The following is a 24,314-nucleotide window of genomic DNA, read 5'->3' on the forward strand; positions in this document are numbered from 1 at the left end:
CAGGTGCAGCGGCCGCCGCTCTGCGCCCCGGGCCTGGCTTTTCCCGACCCCGTTCCCCATAGGCCCTGGGCTCACCCTACACAGAGAAGGAAGGAGGGATCCGTCTAGAAGATGCCCCTCCTGGAGAATTTCACGGGGCACAGAAATCCTTACTCTACATTTGACCTTCCAAAGATGCTTGAAAAGCTTTCCTGCTAACAAAACACGGGCCAAAGGCGAACCGAAAGCAGAAGTTTTCGGTTTTATGACCTAACAGTGTCTCCCTCCCTCCTGCTCCTCGTGTGTGGGTGGCAGTCACTTGAGCAGACCCCTGGTGGGGCCTCCTTCCTCCCGGAAGAGGAGTTCCAGGCCAGGGTCCTCCCGGGCCTCGGGCTCCCCAGACAAGCTTGCGCTGCTCTCTCAGGGATCGAATCCGTGGCCCTCCCGCGGCCCCTCCCTCTGCCTGCTCCGGGCTGGCCATCAGACATGGAAACGCCTGCCTCGTGGGCTTCCTGCAGTTCCCAAGGTGGTCCCGGAATCCCGGCAGAGCAGGGAAGCCCGTCGATCCGGCAGCGCCTGTCAGAGCACAATGGGCCACAGAGCCAAAGTCCGGCCCTGCTTTACCGTCAGAAGCTTAGTCCCTGCTCCTGAAAAGCCCTTCGCTGAGGCACCGAGCAGCCCGGGGCTCTGACCAGTAATGTGTCCTTATCTTCTTGCAGGGTCAGCTCCTGGTAACTGTCAGTTCATGGTTGGGGGGAGGCAGGGTGGGTGGAGCGGCCCCGATTCTTCCAGAACACACAGAGGACGCTGGTTTGCCCCAGCAGGGGTCCTGGACCTGGTCTCAGAGCCCCTCGCTCCACTCTGGGTATGAAATACATGGGACATGCCCCTTCAGCATCCCATCAACTAAGGGGAATCAGGTCACCCACCTGGGGAAGAAAGCCGGCGGCTGTCCCTCTCATGTCACCTGGGCGTGGCATTCCTAAAAGGTAGACTTCTGGTACCCTCTAAAGAGAGAGCTACAAGTTCATTGTTGCTTTGGGACACACAGAGTGGTCACAACACTGTGGGGGACAAATCTCGTGGAGACCCTGTGTACCTACTGTCGAGGTCCAGACAGGGCAGCGGCCAGCCACGTGTTTTACAATGGCACACCCGAAGGTCCAGGATGGGGGGGGGCCCTCCGCGCTGCCCCTCTGATGGCCGGGCTCTGAGGTCTGGATCCTCCCTAACTGGGTGGAAATGCGCTGACCTACAAGTTCCTCCACTGCAGAGGCTGCATTGTGACGGCCGCGCTGGCCCGAAGGTCATTCTCAGCTGAAGGCAATAGTGACCCTGCGGGCTCAAGAGGCTATAGCCCCTCCCTTAACTCCATCAAAGAATCTAAACTGGGGATCCTTCCCCGAAGAAGGGTGATCAGCAGAGATACAGTTTATCCGAGCCGTCCATCTGTGTGGCAGGACTGGCGTCTAGTTCCTGGACGCCTGCTTGCCTTCTCTCCCCGTGCAGGGCGCTCCGTCCCTGTCAAGTCCAGACCCCTGACCCAGGACCTAGTTCAGGATGTCATGTCTGCCGCATTCTGCCTGTCTTTGGAAGGTCTGTCTGTGTGGATTCCTGGCACACAAGTCATTACATCTGATTTTCTCCTGTTACTCTGCCTCGTGTCAATTCGGTTCTTACTCCAACTGGAACAACCTTGAAGGGAGACATGAATTCTTTTTCTTTTTTAATGGTTATTTTTGAGAGAAAAAGAGACAGAGAGCGAGCAGGGGAGGAGCAGAGAGAGAGACACACACACACACAGAATTTGAAGCAGGCTCCAGGCTCTGAGCTGTCAGCACGCAGCCCCACACGGGGCTTGAACTCATGAACTGGGAGATCATGCCCTGGGCTGAGGTCAGATGATTCACCGACTGAGCCCCCCAGGTGTCCCAAGGGGGACAGACAGGGCCTCCTGTGCCCCAACGTCACTCACACAGCATTGGGACAGCTGGCTGCTTTGAAGTGGTGCTGGGCGAGGACGCTGCATGCACCAGCCTGTGACCCCTGAGCTCAGCCGGTCCCCCTCAGTGTGGCACTGGCCTGCACCAGTGCCGGTTTTATTTTGCTCCAGGCCCTGCAAATCCCTTGTTGAGCCTGACTGATCATTAGGCCTCTCTGGGTGGTCAGGGTCAGACAGAGGGGTGGTCTTCTAAGGTCCCTTGACCCAATTCTTGCATGAGATGTGGGTCCCCCTCCTGCTACCCCAAAACACCAACAGTTCTCAGACACCAGATGGGTGTCCGAGATTTCATTGAAATCCGGACATGGTCCGGGGCCAGATTCCACGGTCCTCCAAGACTGCCCTCTCCCCTCACTCAGAGGCCACTTGTGAGCCCCAGTCTGTCACCTGTGCTTCTGGCCAGTCACCTACAGATTGGAGGTTCCAAAGACACCCCACCTTACATTTGATTAATTTGCCAGAGCGACTCACAGCATCAGGGAAGTACTTTATCAGGCTATTAAAGGATAAGAATCAACAGCCAGATGAGGAGATACTGAGGGCGAGGTACCCAGAAAGGGGGCGGGGCTTCTAGGTCCTCTCCAGCAACCACCTTCCCGGCTCCGTCGCTGCATTAACATAACAAAAGACACTTTTACCGCCCGGAACCCTTTTAAAATTCCAAGGCTTTAGTTTGCTGTGAGCTGGAATCTGTGGACAAAGATCGAATACATTAGGAGAAACGTTATTTTGGTCATCTGAACGACCAAATATGAATTTCTTACAAATCATGACATTGCACGTGGAAAGGTGCTGACTTCCTCTCTCTCTGCCCCTCCCCCGCTCAGGCTCTGTCTCACTCTCGCTCTCAAAAATAAATAAAACATTAGAAAACAATTAAAACCACAGTTTCAAGGCGAGGAGAGGAAGTGAGGTCCGATGTGATCACGCAGCGATGTCTCAAACCGGAGGAGCCGGGCAGACGTGGGGCTTTCTCTCACCCCTGAACTTGGCTGTGGTCTGTGGGCGCCCGCGTGCCTGGCTGACCGCTATCAGGGCAGGGCAGCTGCATCACTTTGGGGGTTACTGGTGTTGCAGGATTTTTTACCACAAGACCTGGATTCATCGTCTCGCTGCTTTGAAGAACGAAGAAGTGGACACAAAATGAGCAGCAGGTCAGGGGCCACTGGAATATACGGTTAGAAAGAACAGTAGGAAAACTTCAGAGACAAGGGAGGTTGGAAAGTGAACGCCCGCGGACGACAGGCCAGGGTCCCTGTTTTACAAGGTTCTGGTCGGCCCGCCTTCCCTTCCTCCTGGTTTCTTCTCCTGTTCCACCCTGACCGGCTGGCTAGCGCCGGGCGCTGGCTGGCCCACTCCTGATTGGTTCCTTTCCACTGTACAGAGGGTGTTAGGTCTTTTATCAGATTCCCGAGGGAAACTGGAGGCGGAGCAGGTGGGGTCTGTTACGTTCTTAGGAGGAACCTTCTGCCTGAGGGGACTCGCGGTGGTCAGACACTCCCAGCCGTGTTCCCAAATAGGTGTCCTCACCCCCTCCCCGCCACCCCCACCTCAGGCCCTAATCTTTCCCTCTAATCTTTCCCTCCCCATCTCCAGTCACACTGTCGCTGGGTGGGGGACGCCTTTCAGTCGACGGTTCCAAACGCGTTCTGCTGAGGGGGGTGGCTGTGGACACAGGCAAACCGGGTCTGGGCCCAGCAGCTTCGCCAGGAGCAGCGATGGGACTGTGCTGCTGCCAGCGAGGCCCCGTTGGCCCCGAGACCCTCCGAAAGGCTCGCGGATCCGCTTGGAAGGTTCCTGGGGCCAAGAGGGAGGCACCTGCCTGGACTGGCCGCCCCCGGTGGCTGCCCGGGTCCCGGCGGAATCTACCTCCAGGATGGCTCTCTTCAGAGCAGAGCCGCCTGATCCGCCGCTTTGGGGACCGGGCAAACCTGACAGCGCAGTCTCCACTCGCTTGCCTGAGGGCATCGGGGATAATGACTCCCCTTTTGCACCGGCCTGGCCTGTGCCGGAGGAGATTCAGGGCAGGGCCCGAGCCCAGCTCACCTCCACCCCCCACCCCCACACCTGACCTTGCCTCTTGCTGCCGTCCTCTAAGCTATGGCTAAGCCACCAGCAAGGAGTCTGGGGCAGCATTTAGAAACATCGGAGAGCTCAGAGCCTCCCCTGAAACCATTGGAAGCTCCCACCCTGGGGACGGCCTGGGTGCCCGAGGCCCTTCCTCCTGGATGAAACCCACTCCTCCCTGTTCCCCTGGTGGTGCTTAAAGGCAGAGTGCTGGCTTTCTAGAAGATTCTACAGTTTGGGAAATGTCTGTCCTCACCTGATTCTTGGCACAGTTCCGTGAGTCCGATGTCACCACCCCACTTTACAGGTGAGAAGACGGGCTCCAGAGAGGTCAAGAGACCCACGGTCAGCGGGAGACCTGTGGCTGGCAGGTTAGAGAACCCTTTTGTGTGGTTTTTTTTTTACCCCATAAAAACCTCCCTGCAAGCACGTGACCCAAGGCCCCAACACAAAAGCCCATTTATTTCTAAAAGTGAGGGCGATTCTGCCCCCTCGTTGTGATAAAGAGCGGGCAGCGTTGCAGTTGGGCCGGGTCTGGCCGGTCCTCACAACCCGAGGACGGACACACGGGATGAGCTTTCGTTGACAGTGGAGTTGCTTCAAGATCGTTTCTTTCGTCCTTCTTTTGCGCCACGTTGTCTGGCTCCCCACCCGCAGGCTGCGGGCACTTCCTATTATTCCACATTCCTGAGTTTGGCCACATCCTGGATACGGTGGTTGTTTTGCTGGATGCTGGCGGCGCTCCGCAGGCTGGCTTTGCGGGGCACTGGGGCCTCCGTGAGTCCGTGCTCACGGCCCGGCGCCTTTGCAGCGATGGCCTTTCAGCGGGGTGGTCAGGTGCACAGGAAATCCTGCCACTGCCCCCAAGTGCCATCCTGACCACACCCTCCCCTGGCTGTGCATGTCCGCCCCAGAGGAAACCTGGCTCCCTGGGGTCCCACTGGGGGCCTGAGCCCCACGCATCACTGTCAGAATGCCTGGGTCACAGGTGGGCAGGACGCAAGCAGCCGCTCAGGAGCTGGCCCAGGACCAGACGGGTCCTTGGCACTCACCTGGTCAGGACTGCGGCCTCTCTGCAGCCAGGCGGGCGTCCGTATTTGCTGAGCACTGAGTTTGGGCCAGGTCACTGTCCCAGCCCCGAGGGTACAGCGGAGATAAAGTCTGCAGGCCACAGTGGAGACAGGGGTCCTCTGGGAAGTTCGGTCTGGGACGATTCTTTGAGCTCCCCAAGGGGTTGGGTTTGAACCATGAGGACATTGCCATGGAAAGTGCTGGACTTTTAAAAGAAGGAAGGAAGTATGCAAAGACCTTGAAATACAAACAGGCTGGTGAGCGTGACCAAGTGGAGGAAGGCTGTGGGGACCGTGCCGGTGGAGATGGTTGGCGGGAGGTGGGCAGGGGTGACATCGCTGGAGAGCAAATGGGACCCTAACTCACCTCCCAGCCCCAGAGACCCCAGCTTGGAGCCTGCACGCCAAGCGCTGCTCCCACAGAGCCTGCCCACGCCTGTCCCCCTCTCAGGGCCGGCCTGCGCTGTGCTCTGCTCCAGCTCCCTGTGCGTGCCCCGGACAGGTGTCTCCCATCAGGGGTCAGAATGACGGCACATCAGCTGTGGCATGAGGGTGACGAGGGCTGGCTTTGGGCTGGTTATAGCTAGTTTCCCAGAAGGCAGTGGGCGACGTTTGATTTTTGTTTTGTAAGATCTGCCTTGCGACCATGGGGAGGGTGAAAGGGGGTTGAGGGGGGAAGGTCAGGCTCTTGTGGTCGTGGACAGCAGAGCTGGTGGTGACGGCTGGGCGCTCCCAGGGAGCTGGTGACGGTGGACACATAGGCTACCCGCCTGGGAGGCAGGCAGACCCGCTTACAGACCAGAGGCGAGGAGGAAGGTGAGCGGAATGGCCCGGATGCCTCAGATCCCAGATGGAGGCTGTCTGGCCAGCCTGCTCCTTCTTCTTCCTCTTCTTCTCCTCCTTCTTCTCCTCCTTCTTCTTCTCCTTCTCCTTCCTTTTGTAAAATATTTGTTTAGGGGCGCCTGAGTGGCTCAGTCAGTTGAGCGACAGACTTCGGCTCAGGTCATGATCTCATTCATGGGTTCAAGCCCCACATCGGGTTCTGTGCTGGCAGCTCAGAGCCTGGAGCCTGTTGCAGATTCTGTGTCTCTCCCTCTCTCTGCCCCTCCCCTGCTCACTGCTCTGTCTCTCAAAATAATAAATAAACGTTAATAAATAAAAATAAACAAATAAAATATTTGTTTATTTATTTTGGGAGAGCGAGAAAAAAAAAGAGCAGGAGCAGGGGAGGAGCAGAGAGAGAGGGAGGGGGGAATTCCCAAGCAGGCTCCGCACTGTTCGCACAGAGCCCAACGTGGGGCTTGACCCCACCGACTGTGAGATCATGACCTGAGCTGAAATCGAGAGTCAGAGCTTCACCGACGGAGCCACACAGGGCCCCCAGCCTGCCTGCTTCCTGACTTCTCGAAGGGGTCCCCTGGAGGTCAGGGTCTGAAGACCCGGGCCCCATCTCCGTGTCTGCCAAGTCCTCCTGGGCTCTGAGCTTGCATCTCCCTCTCCAAGCCTCGGTTTCCACCACACGTGGAGAGGACCCCCACTGTGCCCAAAGGCGCCCGAGGAGGAGGTGTGGGAGGTGCCGGAGGACTCGGCGAAGGCCAACATGGGGAGCGGTGCTCTTCCGTCTCTGCGTCTCTGGGGTGCAGGGCCCCAACCTCCCTCTTCCCCAACGTCCTCCAAGCCCCTAAGTGGCACTCGGCCAACATTTGTTGGGTAAACGGATGGATTTCTGGGACTTGACGGCAGAGGTTTCTTGGACAAACACGGGCTTCCAGAAGTGTGTTTTTGTTTGATCTGGACTCCAGGTCCTGGGCCACATGATGCGGTCTCGGCTGGGGCCCCAGCAGCCGCTTATCAGGAACCGCACGCCTCAGAGGCGGACGTGTCCACACACGTGGAGAACCACCGCGGTCCAGGGGACCCGCAGCCCAGTGGGCCGTTCTCAGTGTCCCCAAAGATGTGACACAGCATTCACACGACCTGGGCCCAGAGGCTGGGAAGCGGTGGGGGCACCCAGCGAGTCCGGCGGGGCGCGGCCAGGACACCGCGGGGCCTCCGGGCTGACCTCCTCCTCGGCGCAGCGGGCAGCCGAGACGTCTTCCCGGGTCCCTTCTCTTACCCTTACTTACTCATCCTCCAGAACTTTCTTGTACAGGAAGAGAACACACAGGGGAGCATGTAGAACTCAGCTCATCTAACGAGCTGCCCACACCCGCTGACTCACTCATAATGGCCCCTCAGATGTCAGTTCCTTGCGAAGACATTTGGAAAAATTTCTGCTTCTGAATCACAAGCAAACACTATAATTCACCAATCTTCTCTGAGTTATTCAAGGAACTTCAACGCACTCCGAGATGGAAGGATCAGGGGCGGTGGAATCGGTGAACTTTCTGAGTGGCCTGTTTTTCTCCTGGAGAGAATGGGGTGGGGGGGAGCGCTGGGCGCAGATCTGACCCCTGAGGGGCACGTCCCGGGGGAAGTCTGGAAGCGGCCGATTGGGGGTTTCTGGGTGACACTTGGTTTTTCTTATCGTCTCAGTGCTGTTCCCACAATAGAGTCAAGTGTCATCCCGGAAAAGGCTGGCTCCCACCGCACGGCTCGTGCAACAATGGCCTCGGCCCACTGGGGAGAAGGTACCCCAGCTCGGGGCCGGCCTGTTCGCACTTCGTCACCTCAGCGTCCTGTCGCCCACCACGCAGACTCAGGGGGGCTTTGGCTCCTGCCCTCTGCCTTCTCGGGTGGTGCTCGGGCTGGTGCCCTTCCTGGCGGGCGGAAAATGACTTTCTCCTTCATTGCAGACTGTCGCTCTGAATCCCTGGCTACAGCTCAGGGCCGGGGGCGGGGGAGGGTGGGGGCACTTCAGCTGGGCTGGAGAACAGACCCCGGGGAATGCTGGCCGCTTGAGGGCCACTGTTCACCCGTGTCCCGGGAAGGGGCCATTTCTGTTGGTCAGAGAAAGGCACACACATCCACCACTTTTCTGGCTTTTACTAAGCGGGCCGTCTGAGGAGAGCTCGGTGGGGGGCACAGGTACCTTGGTAAGTGGGGCAACAGAGCAGAGGCAGTGGGGGTGGGAGGGTCTTCCCATAGACCTACGGCTTCCCTGGGCTCCCTCGCACGGTTCAAGTTCCAGTGTCCTCTCTCCGTGCCCCCTGGCACACAGTTGGTAGGCGCTCAGTTCCCAGGTAGTGAAGGAAGGGCAAGGTCCACACACCTGCCTTCAGCCCTTGACGCCTGTGGGCGACACCGCCTGCAAAGGGCTGGTGGGGGTCCGCCCCGTGCGCTCGTCTTCCCTGCAAACCCAGGACCGAGGGCCACCAGCCCATGTCACAGCCGAGAAGACCCAGATCTGGGGAGGAGGTGAGCCCCCCGAGCGCAGGGCCAGTCCCCCGTCCCTGCCCAGATCTGCCCCTCGCGGCGTCCGAAGCTCAGGCAGCGGCCCAGACCGAGTCAGCACGGCTGGCAGAGCCGCGAATCCAAGCAAACAGGGCTCCTCTGCCCCTCCCCTTCTTTGCCAGCTGCCCCATTAACAGAAAAACCTTTTAAGCGCCATCTGGAAAGCTGGCCTCTCCCTCCCTGAGCAAACGGAGACGACCAAGAGGAATGTGCTCTGGGGTGTAGGTCTGGGGGGGGCGCCCAACACACTGGATCCTGCTCATACGGCAAAGAATGAACACAGCATGATCAGAAATGCCCCTCTGGCCCGGCCCAGTGGTCCCCACGGCAGCCAACACGGGCTCTTTCAGCGGCCCTGCCGCCTCCGCTTCCTGTACTAGCCCGTGCGGTCGCTCTTTCTAGATCTCGCAACTTCCAGTTTTCTTGGAACAGTTTCCACTTTCAGCCTAGACCACCTCTTAGGGGCCAGAGAAAGAGGCCCTTGGGCACCAGGCCCAGCAGGGCATACTGGTGAATAAATACATTATGGGCTTTAGGAAAACTTGCCACTTGGGAGCTCCTGGGGGCTCCACTGGTGAAGCAGCCGACTTCGGCTCTGGCCATGGTATCGCGACTCGTGAGTCTGAGCCCCGTGTCTGGCTCTGTGCCGACAGCTCGGAGCCCGGGGCCCGCTTCAGATTCTGTGTCTCCCTCTCTCTCTCTGTCCCCCCACGCTCCCTCCCCTCTCTCAGAAGTGACCAAACATTACAAAAAATTTAAAAAGCCAAAAGAAAGCTTGCCATTCTGAGCATGGCTGCTCTCAGCCCTGCCCAGCTGTGCGCTCAGACATCAACTGAGCCCTCTCGTGTATCGGGGGCTTTGGGAACTCAGAGGTGAGGTGACCTGGGCCGCTCCCGGGCCGGCGGGGAGATGAGGCAGAGGCATAAGTGATTAGCAAACACAGCCACGTGCGGCCACTGTGCTGGCGAGGCCGCGGGGTCCCTGACCCAGGGAGCCTCAGGGGGAGATGATGGGCTCCTGGGGCACAGCAGACAGGCTGCCTTGGCCTTTTGCGGTCTGATGCATAGTGGGGAGGGCAGGGAAGGCAGGAGAGGGGTCAGCGGGAAGAGCAGAGGCGGGGGGGGCGGTTTTGACTTCTAGGGGAGCTGCTAAAAGGTTTATTCTGCATATATTTTTTTAACTTGTGAAAAATACTGCCAATTACATGCAAATTTCCTCCTCTTGAATTTACACTTTCTTCTCTGTACCTTTGCGGGTGGCTGGGTTTGGACCAGAAGCATCTGGAATCATGAGGTCATTCAGATTTGAGTAGAAAAACAAAATCCCAAACGTAGAAATGTTGCAAGAGTATTAATCTTGTACTCGGCTTGCAAAGATTCACCAATTGTTAACATTTGGCCACATATGCTTAGCCTGTCTCTCTCCATGTATCACATTGCTGCTGGCATTGCCCAACTGTTTGGGAGTAAGACTCTGGACCCTGAATGCAACACCGTTATCTCTTGAAGACAAGAATCGTCACTTGTGTAACCGTGACCGTGGATACAACACGGATACAATGTGATTCTCCACCCCACGCAGTCTGTATCCAAGTCTCCTAGCTGTCCTGGTAATGTCCCTTACAGTAACTTCTCTCCTGGTCTGAGACCCCACCCAGGGTCACCGTATGCTCGTGGTTGGCACGTGTCCTGTGAGGTCACTGGACAGTGGGGGACAGGAGGAGTGTGGCACTGGCGTCCATGGGACAAAGTCCTTGTTTCCCGGGTGGGTTTTCTCTCCTAGGACGCTGACTAGCTCCTCGCACCTGGAGGTTGAGTTCCTTCGGGAGAAGTAGAAGCTATTTTCCAGCCAAAAGGCCACTAAAAAGCAGTTAGTGACTTTCCTGTCCGTATCACTGACTGCCCGTGGTGGGCCTCACCAGGCCCATAGAAAGTGCACAGGGTTTAGGAGCTGACAGTCGGGGTGGGGGCTTGGGCCGAGGCAGGGCAGGGCCCTCAGCCAAGGTCACCTGTCAGAGCCAGGGGCAGGGGCCGGAGAGGGAGGGCCCCGGGGATGCTGGGTCTGAGTGTTTTCAGTTCTGCCTTTGAATTCACATCCGGGGGCCTGTGTCTTCCATGGGGAGTTCCTCTGCCAGTTCAGGGGCTGCCGCCTCTGTCTCCGTCATTTCCATCCCCGGCCCTCAGTGCGTCCCCGGCATGTGGCTGGTCCCTGTCTGTCGCTGTTGGGAGAATGGGGCCCTTGGGAGCCTGGCAGACACTGGAGAGAGGCCTGGAGAAGCAGGTGCTCCGCCCCCCACCCCATGTGGTTGCCCTGCTTGGGCACAAGTTCTCCAGTCTGCAGACGGGCAGGGACTGGCGTGTGAGGCTGGGGAAGAACTATGCGGGTGTGAACAAGCCTGGCGGCAGAGGTGGTCACCAACCCGATGGCCCCACGTGGGCCTCCAGAGCTCTGACAGTGTCCTTCCTGGGAGCGGAGTCCAGGAAAGGGGCTGGAAAGAAAGTTGGAGGCCACATTCGGAAAGGCCTTGATGGGGAGCCACGGAATGTAGATTTAATCTCTCTCTCCCTCTTTTTTTTTTTTTTAAGTTTATTTATTTTGAGAGAGAGATTGAGAGAGAGAGAGAGAGAGAGATTGTGAGCAGGAGAGGGGCAGAAGCAGAGCGAGAAAGAGAAGATCAGCAAGCAGGCTCTGCACCCGGACACGGGGCTCGACCGCACAAACCCTGAGGTCATGGCCTGAGCCAAAGTCAAGAGCCGGACGCTTAATGGACTGAGTCACCCAGGCGCCCTTAGATTTTATCTCTTGATAGTTTCCCAAGCTCTAAAGAATCACATGTTGCCTTTACAACTTTGGCCAAATTCAAAGGAAATTTTCTCTTATTATCATTTTACTATTATAAGTACTAGTTACTTTTTCCTATTAATATTAAAGTAGATGAAGCAAAAATAAAAACACTGTTCCTTCGTGTCCCACCCGCGAGGGCCCCTCTGTGCTGCCCTCGGTGGCTGTCTGACTGCTCCTTAGGAATCACAGCCCAAGACCCTGGGAGCCATGGCCCGTACTTAAGGCAAAGTAGGGGCATGTCTGTCTCATCAGTCCTGCGGCTACAGTGAAGTCACTTGATGCTCTGGGAAGTGTGGCCTCATCTGTCAAGTGATGGGTTTAGACAAAAGGATTTTTTTTTTCTTTCTTTTTTTTCTTAAACGTTTTATTTTTTGAGAGAGAGAGACAGAGAGAGAGACAGAGAGACAGAGAGACAGAGTGTGAGCAGGGGAGGGTCAGAGAGAGAGGGAGACACAGAATCTGAAGCAGGCTCCAGGCCCTGAGCTGTCAGCACAGAGCTCCCCACGGGGCCCGAACTCACGAACCATGAGATCATGACCTGAGCCGAAGCTGGACGCTTCACCGACTGAACCCCCCAGACGCCCCTGGACAAAAGGATTTCTTTAACACCACTGGCTTGGTCAGGGAAAGCTCCCTGCAGCCAGGCTGGTCACCCCACGACCTGGGAGCTGGGAGCTTGTCCAGCAGGAGCCCGGGGCCAGCGCTGGTGCCCCGAGTCCACCAAGACCCAAGCTGCCGTAAGACCTCCAGGAACTGTGTGCAAAGGCAGCCTCTGGTCTTCAACCCTAGGAAGTGACTGGGTAATCTTCTATGTTGGGAGAGGAAGAAGCACCCCTCTCACCAGGGTGAGTGGCAGAGAGCAGAGTGGGGGCTGGGTCCCTGGGCTGGACACACCCTTGGGGCTGTCACACTGGGGCCAGCTCGTATCAGCTGGTCCCGTCACTGCAGTGTCCAGAGTGGTGTGGGGCTCACACTGGTGAAGGGCGGCTCCGGAGTCGGAGGGTTCTGCGAAGAGCTTACACTTGGACGCAAAGCGAGGATGCGTGAAATCGTACACATTCAGATCGGCCAGTGTGGTAACCAGATCGGAGCCAAGGTAAGGAAAGTTCGACTCCTGGGCCCAGCTTTCCTATGGCCCCGAGGTGTGGCCGACAAAGAAAATATCTCAAGTCGGGGGTGAAACAAGTCAGCTCATAGGTGCACTGGCTGGAATACTTGCCTTATTAAGCCACGCCTCTCATTAGAGACACAGGAAATCGTAAAGGCTGAAAGAGTTAATGTAGTTCATGTTAATTTCATTGTCGGTTACATGCAAACCATTTTTACTTTTATGACTTTAGCAATGAAGTTTTCATAGCTAAAGACAGTAATTTGAGGCACCTGGGTGGCTCACTTGGCTGAGGGCCCCACTCTTGGGCTTCAGCTCAGGTTACGATCTCACGGCTCGTGAGTTTGAGCCCCGAGTCTCACTCTGGGCTGATGGTGCAGAGCCCGCTTGGAATTCTCTCTCCCTCTCTCTGCCCCTCCCCTGCTCACGTTGTCTCTGTCTCTCTCAGAATGAGCAAATAAACTTAAACAAAAAAACAACAAAGGCAGTAATTTGTGTGAAAACCATTTTCTGGTTTGTTGGATCACTTTTGACACCATATTCCTAAGATGCCTTTCCTTCTCCACTCATTTATATTGCGAAGTTTTAAAAAATTCAGCTCAGGGCATGATCTCACAGTTCATGGGTTTGAGCCCTGCGCTGGGCTCTGTGCCGACAGCTCAGATCCTGGAGCTGCTTTGGATTCTGTGTCTCCCCCTCTCTCTGACCCTCCCCTGCTCACGCTGTCTGTCTCTGTCTCTCTCTCAAAAATAAATAAAACATTAATAAAAATTTAAAATATCAACATTGGTTTGATTTAGTATGAAATAGAAAACTAAGGAGGTAAACCTAAAAGTTTTGGGGTCGAGTAGCAAAAATCACTAAAATACACCCTCTGGAAGAATACAAATGCGTGTTTGTCCTCCGCACCTGAACTTTTGTACAAAGTCCCTGGCTCAGCAGCTAACACTAAGAAAACAAAGGACACAGCCTCACAGTTCTCAAACCCAAATTGTAATCCTAACTTTACACAATTGTACAATCAGCCGTCTGATTGTCCTTTGCCATTTTGAAGTTACTTTCACTAGTATGAATTGCATTAAAAACTTAATTGCACTAAGAGTTAAATTTTTAAAAAATTGTGGTAAAATACAGTGTAACCTTTATCATTTTAACCACTTTTTTTTGCGCTCTCTGAGAGGGCACAAGTAAGTGAGGGACAGAGAAAGAGAGAGAGGAAGGGAGAGAGAGAGAGAGAGAGAGAGACAGAGAGAGAGAGAGGGAGAGAGAGGGAGAGAGAGGGAGAGAGAGAAAGGGAGGGAGGGAGAAGCAGGGCTCACCAAAAGCGGGGTTCGAGCTCACGACCATGAGATGCTTGACCCACTGAACCGCCCCGGTGCCCTCCTCCATCTTAACCATTAAAACAAAAATATTTTAAGTGTTTATTTATTTATTTATTTTTAGGTTTTTTTTTTTTTCTTTTAAAGAGAGAGATAGAAACAGAACATGAACAGGGGAGGGGCAGACAGAGAGGGAGACAACAGAATCTGAAGGAGGTTCCAGGCTCTGAGCTGTCAGGGCAGAGCCCGATGTGGGTCTCGAACTCACAAACCGTGAGATCATGACCTGAGCCGAAGTCAGACGCTCAACCGACTGAGCCCCGGGCGCCCCTCATCTTACCCGTTTTTAAGGGCACAGTTCAATAGTGTTAAGTATATTCACCGTGTTGTGCATCTACTCTCCAAAATGCTTTTCCTTTTGCAAAACTGAAACTCTGTCCGCACTAAATACTAATTCCCCGCAACCCCTTCCCAAGCCCCCGGCACCCACCCTTCTACTTTCTGTGTCTGAGAATTTGAACTCTTCCAGGGACCTCATAAAAGTGACATCGCACAGCATCTGCCCTTCTGTGCGTGGCTTATTTCTCTCAGCATGATGTCTTCAAGGTTCAACCGCGTTGAAGCCTCGGTCAGAATCTCTTTCCTTTTTAAGGCTGAATAACAGTCCACTGCACGGACACACCACATTTTGTTCATCCAGTTATCTGGATGGACACACGGGGGTGTTTCCAGCTTCTGGCTGTGGCGAACAACGCAGCTATGAAAAAGGAAAGTCTTTTAATGGGGGTGTTTAAAACCTGGGGCAAAGAATGATCCCCGCTTGGGAAGGAGCTGCCTCCGTCCCGTGCCACGGTGACCGCTGTTCCCGAGTCGACAGGCAGAGAGGTGGCGGCGGCAGCCCCACTGCTCTGAAGTGCGGAGATAATCTGGAGGGAGGGGCGGGAGGGGAGTTGTGGGGTCCAGATAGGCTCTGGACTCTCACTCCACAAGCATGTTGGCTGGTGGTTAGCCCCGCACCAACTCCTTAGTACTTGGGGTCATAAGAACGGTAAGAGACTTACATTTATTTATTCTCTCAGACCTAGAACAGTGCAGGTAATTTACTAGGAAATAGAGTCTGGTTAATGAGACCAGGGCCAGAGCAGAGCCATCGCTTACAAGACAGGGCTTAGGAAACACCGTGGGGATTTTAACATAAATGAATATATTTTCCTTGCACGGACGTGCTTCTCCAGGGTGATGAAAGGGGCCATCGCAGTGGCCGGTTCCATATTAAGAGCCCAGTGCATTTCTATGTTAATAAATACTGCATATGTGATTGAAACGGGCATATGTCTCAAACACTTACAAGAGCTGTACATAATTTTGAGTTGTACGCATACCTGATCATGAAAAATGCACACTGCTAAAAACCATGCCTAGATGTCCTAGTTATGGGCTTTTGGGGAAAACTGCATGAAAATAAATCCCCAAGTGAAAGGAGATATTACTGTGAAATCAGATAAGAACTCAGTGAATTTTCATTTAATGGGATCTATACCTCACTGGCTTGAAGGAAGCACTGTACAGTGAAATTAGAGATAAACTCACTGTCTGACGTGAAGTTGTAAAAACAACAGCTTTAATGTATACAGTGGCCTCCATTTAATAGGAGCAAAATCCTATTTAATATTTTGTGTGGGCCTTTGAGTTAAGGGCTTCGGGCGGGCAGGAAACACAGGCTTCCTGTCTGGCGTTTACAAAATGGGCCTGAAACGTCTGGGGAAGGGGCGGCTGGACAGACCCCGTGTGGCCCGTGTGCACCCGCTTTCCGTCTCTCTGGCCCATCTGCTGGCTCGCGGGTGCCTCTCTGGACCTTCCTCGGGGTCCCTCTGGACACTGACCTCCCCTCCTGCTGCTCGCAGTTCTGGGAGGTGATCGGCGAGGAGCATGGGATCGGCGCGGCGGGGAGCTACCTCGGGGACAGCGCCTTGCAGCTGGAGAGGATCAGCGTGTACTACAACGAGGCCCACGGTAGGACGCTGTGCAGGTGGCGGGGGTCCCCAGCCCTGGCGCGCGCTCAGAGTAAGGTCTACGCACGGCAGCGGGGTCCCGAGAGTGACCGTCCCCAGGCCTGTCCAGGGCGAGGACCCCAGAGGAAGTCACTGAGGGGGAGGGGCCGTGTCTTAACACTAGCAGGGTTGGCACCAGGCTTCCTTTTTAGTTTGCAAAGAAAAACCGGAGTCCCTTCCATTAGGGACAGGATCCCTGCGGTTGGCAAGATGGCAGAACAAAACAGAGGCACAGTGGGAAGAGTATTCCTACGATGTTTGATGGATTTGTGCGCTTGTTGGCATCAAGGGTCCTATTTCGAATGTCTTCCTGCCAGAGACACACCTTTTCCTCTGCCTGGTATCGCAAGGTTCTGTTTTGACAAAACATTAACTTTTAGAAAAACAGGCTGCTGACTTCTTCCTATTTTCTGACCCAGGTAAGAAATACGTGCCCCGGGCGCTGCTGGTGGACCTGGAGCCCGGGACCATGGACAGCATCCGATCCAGCAAACTGGGAGCCCTCTTTCACCCGGACAGCTTCATCTACGGTAGGTCCGGGCCCCCGCGGGAGTGGGGAGGGTGCCTCCTGGGGCGCCCTGCTCCCCTGGCCCCGGGTCAGGTGACCGGGCTCCCTCCCCACAGGCAACTCCGGGGCCGGCAACAACTGGGCCAAGGGCCACTACACGGAGGGCGCCGAGCTGGCGGAGAGCGTGCTGGACGCGGTGCGCAGCGCCAGCGAGGCCTGCGACTGCCTGCAGGGCTTCCAGCTGGCGCACTCGCTGGGCGGCGGCACGGGCGCGGGCATGGGCACGCTGCTGCTGAGCCGCATCCGCGAGGACTTCCCCGACCGCGTCCTGAACGCCTTCAGCGTGCTGCCGTCGCCCAAGGTGTCGGACACGGTGGTGGAGCCCTACAACGCCGTGCTGTCGCTGCAGCAGCTGGCGCAGCACGCCGACGCCTGCTTCTGCATCGACAACGAGGCGCTGTACGACATCTGCTTCCGCACGCTCAAGCTGGCCGCGCCCACCTACGGCGACCTCAACCACCTGGTGTCGCTGACCATGAGCGGCGTCACCACGTCCCTGCGCTTCCCGGGCCAGCTCAACGCCGACCTGCGCAAGCTGGCCGTGAACATGGTGCCCTTCCCGCGCCTGCACTTCTTCATGCCCGGCTTCGCGCCGCTCACCAGCCGCGGCGCCCAGCAGTACCGCGCGCTCACGGTGGCCGAGCTCACGCAGCAGGTGTTCGACGCGCGCAACGCCATGGCCGCCTGCGACCCGCGCCGCGGCCGCTACCTGACCGTGGCCTGCTTCTTCCGCGGCCGCATGTCCACCAGGGAGGTGGACGAGCAGATGCTCGCCGTGCAGACCCGGCACAGCACCTGCTTCGTGGACTGGATCCCCAACAACGTCAAGGTGGCCGTGTGCGACATCCCGCCGCCGGGGCTCAGCATGGCCGCCACCTTCGTGGGCAACAGCACGGCGGTGCAGGAGCTGTTCAGCCGCGTGTCCGAGCACTTCTCGGCCATGTTCCGGAGGAGGGCCTTCGTGCACTGGTACACCTGCGAGGGCATGGACATCGGCGAGTTTGCCGAGGCCGAGAGCAACGTCCACGACCTGGTGTCCGAGTACCAGCAGCTTCAGGACGCCAGGGCGGTGCCCGAGGACGACGGAGACGGTGGCGTGGGGGAGGCGGAGGTGGACCCGGACGACGGGCACCGGGAGCCTCGCGGGCCGTGTGAGCGGCGGCCCCGCAGGGTGTCCCCCTCTGCCCCGGGACCTCCCACCAGCACCTGCTAACCTTCCAAACTCCGTCGTCTGTGCACCCTCTATTGGCTGGTCTGTAATAGCAAAGTTAATTCGCTGTGAAGCGCTTCGTTTGGGCCGTTCCTGTGTGCGCAGGTCTGTGCCGGGCATCAAGCCCCCGCCACGGCCTGTGTGCGGGCAATGTGGCCGACCCTCACCTTCGACCCTCCCGGGGCGCTGAAGGCCTTGCCCGGCACCCCTGCTAAGTGTCTGCTTCTTGGCCATGCACCCTGCCCCGCACCCAGCCTCCCGGTGCTCGCTGGCCGTGGGAAAGCCGGCTGACTGCTGCGTGGGGGGCTACACAGCGGGCACACGGGAGCCAGCGTCCTACTAATGAACAGGGCAGACCTCGTGCCTGCTGCGACCTACCAGCTGGGAAAAGGGAAGGACAAGAAAAAGTGGCAGTGCTTTTCCACCGAGACACCTGGCCAAAGGAGCCCCCCCAAACCAGCAAAACCCACCACCTCCAAACCTCTGATCTTTATTTCTGCACAGCTGGCTTTTAACACGTACATTTATAATAAGTTTGTTATCAGTGCCAGGTTCTGGGAATGCACGGATCACCGTCTTCGGTTTTCTTTGTAAAGCCTATTTCAAAATGTTCTTTTCACTTTCAGTCAGTAATCGCCTCTGAAAACGCTCTGTAGCCTCTGCTCTTCCCGAAAGGGCGTGCGGGGCGCTTGGCAACCATTCACACGCGGGAGCGAGGCGGCAGCGGGCCGGCCAGTGTCCTTCTCGCTGGCGGAGGACGCCGTCTCATTAGGGAGCTTTTACGGTTCAAATTAATTTGCAGACGATGCCATAAATGTTTGCACGATGAAACGGCTTTAACCATTACAGGATTTTCATCTGCTCACGTTACAACAGGACGAAACACACAAGAGTGTAATGAAATCATCCGTAAATTTTTAATTAACATTTACCTATTTCTGACATGCAGCACAGCCATCCCTTCCGGTGCCATGAGGGTTTTAATGGCCTTCTAGAATCACCACTGAGCTATACTGTCCGATCCGTGGGGAGCCGGTGGGAACACGCTCCGACCTTCACTGCGGGGAGGATTTCCTTGCAGGCGGAGGTGCGCGTCTGTCACCTGCACTAATACGGGAGCAGGTGGACGGACGACACCAGCTCATCCGGGGAACTTCACTCCTTCCCGTGTGAATTCTAAGGAAGTGACTAAAACGTGTTTCAAGAAAAAAGTTAAGTCTTGCTGTCAGTACGAGCCTTCTATTTACAAAACGTAAAAGTTTCATACACTTTCCCCTTGTGGTTCAAGCACTAAAAACAAAAGATTTCATGCCTATTCTCCCTCAGAAGTTCGTAACTTCTTAGAAGCCAGAAAAGACGCACGGTCTCTGATTTATAAAAATTCTTCACATGCTTCCTCTAGCACTTTCCTCTCAAATCTAAAAAGGCAATCAAATAGATGCAAGGAAGGATACAGCTCTAAATTAAAAAAAAGCCCAACAACCTGCTGATTTATATTACTGTCAGGATTCTTGCTGCTCAATAGTAATCATTAAGGTACAAGGAAATTCAATATTAAATGGCTAAATTGCTTTATTTCAGACTAAATAAATTCCTTTTCTTGGAGCCTAACCACCCAGACTGATTAATTTGAGTAGTTAAAAATATTTCAAAATGTATCTCACCTTCCTACTCCTTTTGTATGGTAGGAATAGATTCACACACACACACACACACACACGTACGTGCGTGTGTGCACAAATCCCACCAGAAACCAAGAGAGATCTGTCCCCTCAGATTTGGAGGAGCCTCTTCATCCCAGGGTGTGGCTGCCATGGCGACACTGGTCTGAGACAGGAGACATGGGGTCGGCATTTTAGAGCCTGTCCGGTTCCTTCGCTTCACACACAAGGACACTGCGTGAGCAGAGACTGACGAGTCCCTCAAAACTCACAAGTGGTCAGTGAAATACCCACAACCAGGTCTGATCAGGGTCCCTGGTCGTCCGGTCGCGGTGGTCCTGCCGGCTGCCCCCCAGCCCCCAGGCCTGGATGCAGGCGGTTTGTCACTGTCATCAGTTCAGGATTTTTAACTACAGAGCAAGAGGCTCAAAGAACCTTCGAGGGGCAGTAGAGTTGTCCCTATTTTTGCCTCCCCACTTCCCCCATCACCAGCCCTGGCCCCAGAGTCTCGCCTTAATCCACCCTCCCCGCTGACCCAGGACTTCTCTCTGGTTACCCAGCTGCAAAGAATTCAACCCTTTGTCCATGAAAAAGGCCTGATGGCCTTGAGGTTCATTTACTCCTGTCCCTGTAATGGGAGATGCTTCCGAGAACCTGGCTTGGTCTTGGGGACCTCAGCGCTGGGAAGTGGGGTGCCCCGACTTCAGGAGGGAAAGAGCTTGTGGGGGCCTTCCAGTGGCTACTGCTCTGGGCCAAGAATGAAATAAAACCTACAGGTCAAGTGTCCCGGGGGCAGGAAACGGCCTCCAGAAGGCCGAGAACAAAGACATTTTTGGGCTCCTCCTCAGAACTGCTGTGCCCCGCCCCCCGTAACTTCTCGTTGGCTTAAGCTCCCCGGTGGGAACTGGTCAGACAGAGAAGCTGAACAGTGTTTCAAAACTTCCCGTTCATCTACGTCTCTGTTGTCCAGAAAGAGTTAAAATCAGGCAGTGACCTTCGCAGTGGGTGTTTTACTCAGCCATGTGCTTCCAAGTTTCAAAGGAAGATAAAAACCAAGCACTTGTGGCAAAGTCTTCACGCCCGAGCGTTTGAGGGCTTAATGAGTAAGCCAGTCACCACGCAAACGCCACCGGCCTGCCGTCGTCCCCGCACCCGAGACCCGCGGGCAAGAGCCTTCCGCGCTTCAACGTGAGCTCGTCCGGGCGACGAGCGGTTCCGGAGAGGCTCCGCCCCATTTCCCGTGCCAAGTGCTCCCAGGACACAGATCTACCCACAACGCGGAGCACGTTTCTGGCTTCAATCCTGCATCAGGAAGTCCTCCCCACAGGTGTGAAGTGTGCAGTGAAAAAAGGCGACCACAATGTAGTCTTTTTCCTTCTAATCTGTGCTTTTAGCAACTGCTGTCCCTCCAAGCCACCCGCCGCTCTGACGGGATTTCTGTAATTCAAAGATAAGGGACAGAGAGAGCCTCACCAAGAGGCTACTTCTGCTGACTGAGATCGTGAGAGAGAGAACTCTGTCCTGGGACCCTGGAAACGTCCTTCCTGCACCCCTCAGCTCGGGAGACCGTAAACCTGCTCGTCCCACTGAGAGACGCCGGCTCATCGGGTCCTAAGGCTGCAGGTGGGCAGAGCGCGCCGCTGCAGAGTCTGAAGGAAAACAGACACCGACAGCAAGAGGGGACCACACTTCCGTTTATTGGCATCGTCAATCTAGAACAAGACAGGGCGTTTTTTTGTTTTTCCCCAGGAAGGGAGATAGTTTCCGGTCTGCTGTAGCAGGAACCCAGGCATCTTCACCTTGAAAATGCAGCATTTCAAGCTCTAGGCGGGTCTGGGAGGAAAAAAGAAAATGCAACAGTTGCTAGTTCTTTGTGTTTTAACTATCCCACCGACCGTGACCAGGACTTCCTTGTCTCGAGCTGAGATAACTCTGGCGTCACTTCACGTGGCTGAGGCTGACCCTTGGCCCTCGGCTGTAGAAAGTGCTGGTTCACATGCATGGCCTCAGCTGAGCAGGAACTTCCTTAAGCAGAACCAAGGAGTCTCCTGACTGTGAAGAAACGACTCTGCCTTTAGAAAGCCCCTAAGAGCCCCCGGTGCTGATGGGCGCCCCCTGAAGGAAACGGGGAAGGCAGCTCTGTTTACCGGATCGGGCCACTACTTCCTGACCCCAAGGACATCTCAAGGTCGAGGGCAGCTTGGCCCCGCTGCAGAGGCTCAGTGACTTTCTCAGCCAGCCCACTGTTGGAACAAAACAACCCAACAGAAGACCAGGTTGAGAGGAGGCAGAGAGCCCCTAGAAGGGCTCCATTCACAAGACCACATCTCTGGACTCGTAATAAAATATTTACTAATTCAAAATGAGAACGACACGTGCTTAGGGGAGACAGTTCCATAAGTAAAATTGCTCATAACCACATGCTGTCAAAGGATGAATATTTATCACATTTCTTTGCTACTGCAGGGCTGAAGCCCTTTTTATTTTTATTTAAAAAAATTTTTTTTAATGTTTTATTTATTTTTGATACAGAGAAAGAGCATGAGAGGGGGAGGGGCAGAGAGAGAAGGAGACACAGAACCGGAAGCAGGCTCCAGGCTCCGAGCTGTCAGCATAGAGCCCGACGCAGGGCTCGAACCCACAAACGTGAGATCTGACCTGAGCCGAAGTCGGAGGCTTAGCCGACTGAGCTACCCAGGCGCCCCGTGAAGCCCTTTTTAAAGCAAAATAAGAAAACACAATCTGAAAAACACCTCCCTGGTTATTTGCCTTCTTATCTCTGAGATAACAACGTCAAGAAAAAGGTTGAGAGATCAAATCACTTGAGCAGTTTGGGGCGAAGAGTCAGAACTTCTCAACTGGACCCAACTGTCTGATGCCCGCCATCTCCGGGAAAGTAAAATGAATCAAACCCTCTGAAAGAAGGCATTTCGCAAAAACAGTTCTCACTGCAGGGTCTCACAGATTCTGCTACTCCAGAAAATAGCAGGCCCCTGGCCAGGACCTGTAGCCCTTATGTTCTGGAAGGAAATCACTGTGAGAACACTGGCAGACGTGGGGGAAGTAAAGACGCAAAGCACTGCAGGCGGTCGCGCCCCTGCATGGTTACATAACTCCGGCAGCAATGACAAAGGCGGGCAGTTTATCTTCCAAATTATTTGATGTTGTGCAGACAAATGAAACAGGTTTAATTAAAATAAGATGGCTCTCTACCTCAGTATTGCTAAATGAGCTGAAGATCAATGTGCCAATCAACTTCCGCTTGTCAGGGCCTGAACAAAATTCTTGACGATGCCCAGGGACTGACTTGTCTCACCTGTGTGCTTCAGATCATTGCCCCGCTAACTAACAGCTACATGTACCAAAGGAACAAAACCGGGGCAGAATTCAAAAACTAAAATCACTTTGTTTTCCAGGTGCTCCAGGAGCTTAAGACGCAGCTCTTCTAAGAAGCCGTAACTTACAGATTACTCCTTTTTCATCTTCACAATCTTCACGGTGCTGCCGGAAGTCTTCTCGGCGTTTGCTTTGAATTCTGTCTTCAGCGCATCCCTCACTGCTTTGGCACAGATCTGGGAGTACCGGATGTAGCTGGAAGGAAATCAGAGACAACAGTTAATCACCAGCGATCCAGCCAGACCGCGTGTGTTACTGTGGTTCTCTTCCTGGTTGGGTTGTACATTAGAGCGGGGCTGGATTTAAAATTCACGAGTGCCAGAAGCAATCTATACAGAGAAAAAGACTAGAAAGAAATGTACCAATTTAATCCCTGTTCATTTAAAATATAAGACTCAGGGGCGCCTGGGTGGCTCAGTCAGTTGAGCGTCCAACTTTGGCTCAGGACATGGTTTCACAGTTCGAGAGTTCGGGCCCCATGTCCGGCTTTTTGCTGACCGCTCGGAGCCTTGAACCTGTTTCAGAGTCTGTGTCTCCTTCTCTCTCTTCCGGTCCCCTGCCTGTGCTCTCTCTCTCTCAAAAATAAACAGTAAAAGAAAAAAATGAAAAGACTCACAGGTGTTTTTAAAAATCCCACAGCAGAGGAAATAGACTAAAATGTTGAGAGGCTATAACAGAAATGACATTTCCCCCCATTTCTCTACTTCAAACTTCTTCACACGTATTATTCTTACAAGGTAAATTATACAAAAGAGAAAAAAAACCTATTTTGAATCCAACAGTTCTTCCTCAGAGTAATTATCTAAAGGTTTTCTTGAGAATATTGGATTTTGTTTCACAGGTCTGCCATTGAAGCTACTTCCCAATCAAGGTTTCTAAATTAAACCGAAAAGCCCTTTGAGAACATCATCAATTCTAACAAAAGACCTAACAGCCCGCTTCCTGTTTGGTGGATGGACTCCCATCAACATCTTATTTTCCAAAAGATATCTGCTCAATCTTTCTACTTTTTGAAAACAGGAAGGGGGGGTGCCGCTGCTGTCTATTTTCTCATGTTTCAGATTTGTTTTTTGGGCCAGAGGCAGGCGTTCCAACGCCTGTCTTGACTGTGACTAATCGGGTTGACCTTCAGGCTGCTCAGCCTTTCCGGTTACTTTATCCACCTGTAGGAACACGAGAATAAAGTAGGAGACTACCACCTGCCCCACTGGTGGTGGGGAGAGACTCACAATGTGTGAAAAGCCGGACCCACCACACCTGTCATAGAGCAGGCGCTTGGCTCAATGGCACCTGTTCCTGGGACCACAAGGCCGTGCCCCGCCCCCCAGGTCAGGGGCCTGCGGGGCTGCTCTGCTGTCTCAGCCACGGGCCCACTAGAAGGTGTCACTCGGGGCAAGTCACAGGCGCTACGGCCCCTCGGGTGTATAGAGACCTCGAGTGTGAAGACTGCGCCGCTGGTGCCCCCATGTCACTAGGGCTCCTGTCTTCAGACGCGCCTTACGTGGGCCTCGCAGGGGCACTGCCCCCCTGCGTGCGGCGCCCCGCAGTTTAGAGGGGCCTCGCCCCTTCCACCGGGCGGGAAGCACAGGCGAGCGCATCCTGGGCAGGAGGCCCCCGCGCGCGGGCCCCGCCGCACCCCGAGAGGG

At 54.9% G+C, this 24,314-nt stretch overlaps 2 protein-coding genes across 2 annotated transcripts in view; one reads left to right on the plus strand and one right to left on the minus strand.

The window, feature by feature from the left end:
* The first annotated feature begins 12,299 nt into the window (after positions 1–12,299).
* TUBB1 (tubulin beta 1 class VI) lies at positions 12,300–17,658 on the plus strand. The gene is made up of 4 exons (XM_029917623.1): positions 12,300–12,451; positions 15,687–15,795; positions 16,253–16,363; positions 16,458–17,658. The coding sequence occupies exons 1-4, from the start codon at positions 12,395–12,397 to the stop codon at positions 17,612–17,614; spliced, it is 1,434 nt and encodes a 477-aa protein (XP_029773483.1). The 5' UTR covers positions 12,300–12,394; the 3' UTR covers positions 17,615–17,658.
* A 3,287-nt stretch (positions 17,659–20,945) lies between these two features.
* Positions 20,946–24,314, minus strand: part of ATP5F1E (ATP synthase F1 subunit epsilon) — a 3,656-nt gene continuing 287 nt past the window's right edge. Inside the window, exons 2-3 of the mRNA XM_029917184.1 lie at positions 22,737–22,863; positions 20,946–21,105 (exon numbers count right to left, since the gene is read on the minus strand). Coding sequence (XP_029773044.1) covers positions 22,740–22,863 — 124 coding nt within the window. The 3' untranslated portion in view covers positions 20,946–21,105; positions 22,737–22,739. The remainder of the gene's footprint in view (positions 21,106–22,736; positions 22,864–24,314) is intronic.

This window comes from Suricata suricatta, chromosome 12 (genome assembly GCF_006229205.1).
Source record: "Suricata suricatta isolate VVHF042 chromosome 12, meerkat_22Aug2017_6uvM2_HiC, whole genome shotgun sequence".
NCBI classification, from domain to species: Eukaryota; Metazoa; Chordata; class Mammalia; order Carnivora; family Herpestidae; genus Suricata; species Suricata suricatta.

Coding starts and splice junctions, on each gene's coding strand:
- TUBB1 (XM_029917623.1), top strand. CDS start 12,395: ATGCGTGAAATCGTACACATTCAGATCGGCCAGTGTGGTAACCAGATC. Junction 12,452..15,686: donor GTAACCAGATCGGAGCCAAG/GTAAGGAAAGTT, acceptor TGCTGCTCGCAG/TTCTGGGAGGTGATCGGCGA. Junction 15,796..16,252: donor GTACTACAACGAGGCCCACG/GTAGGACGCTGT, acceptor TTTCTGACCCAG/GTAAGAAATACGTGCCCCGG.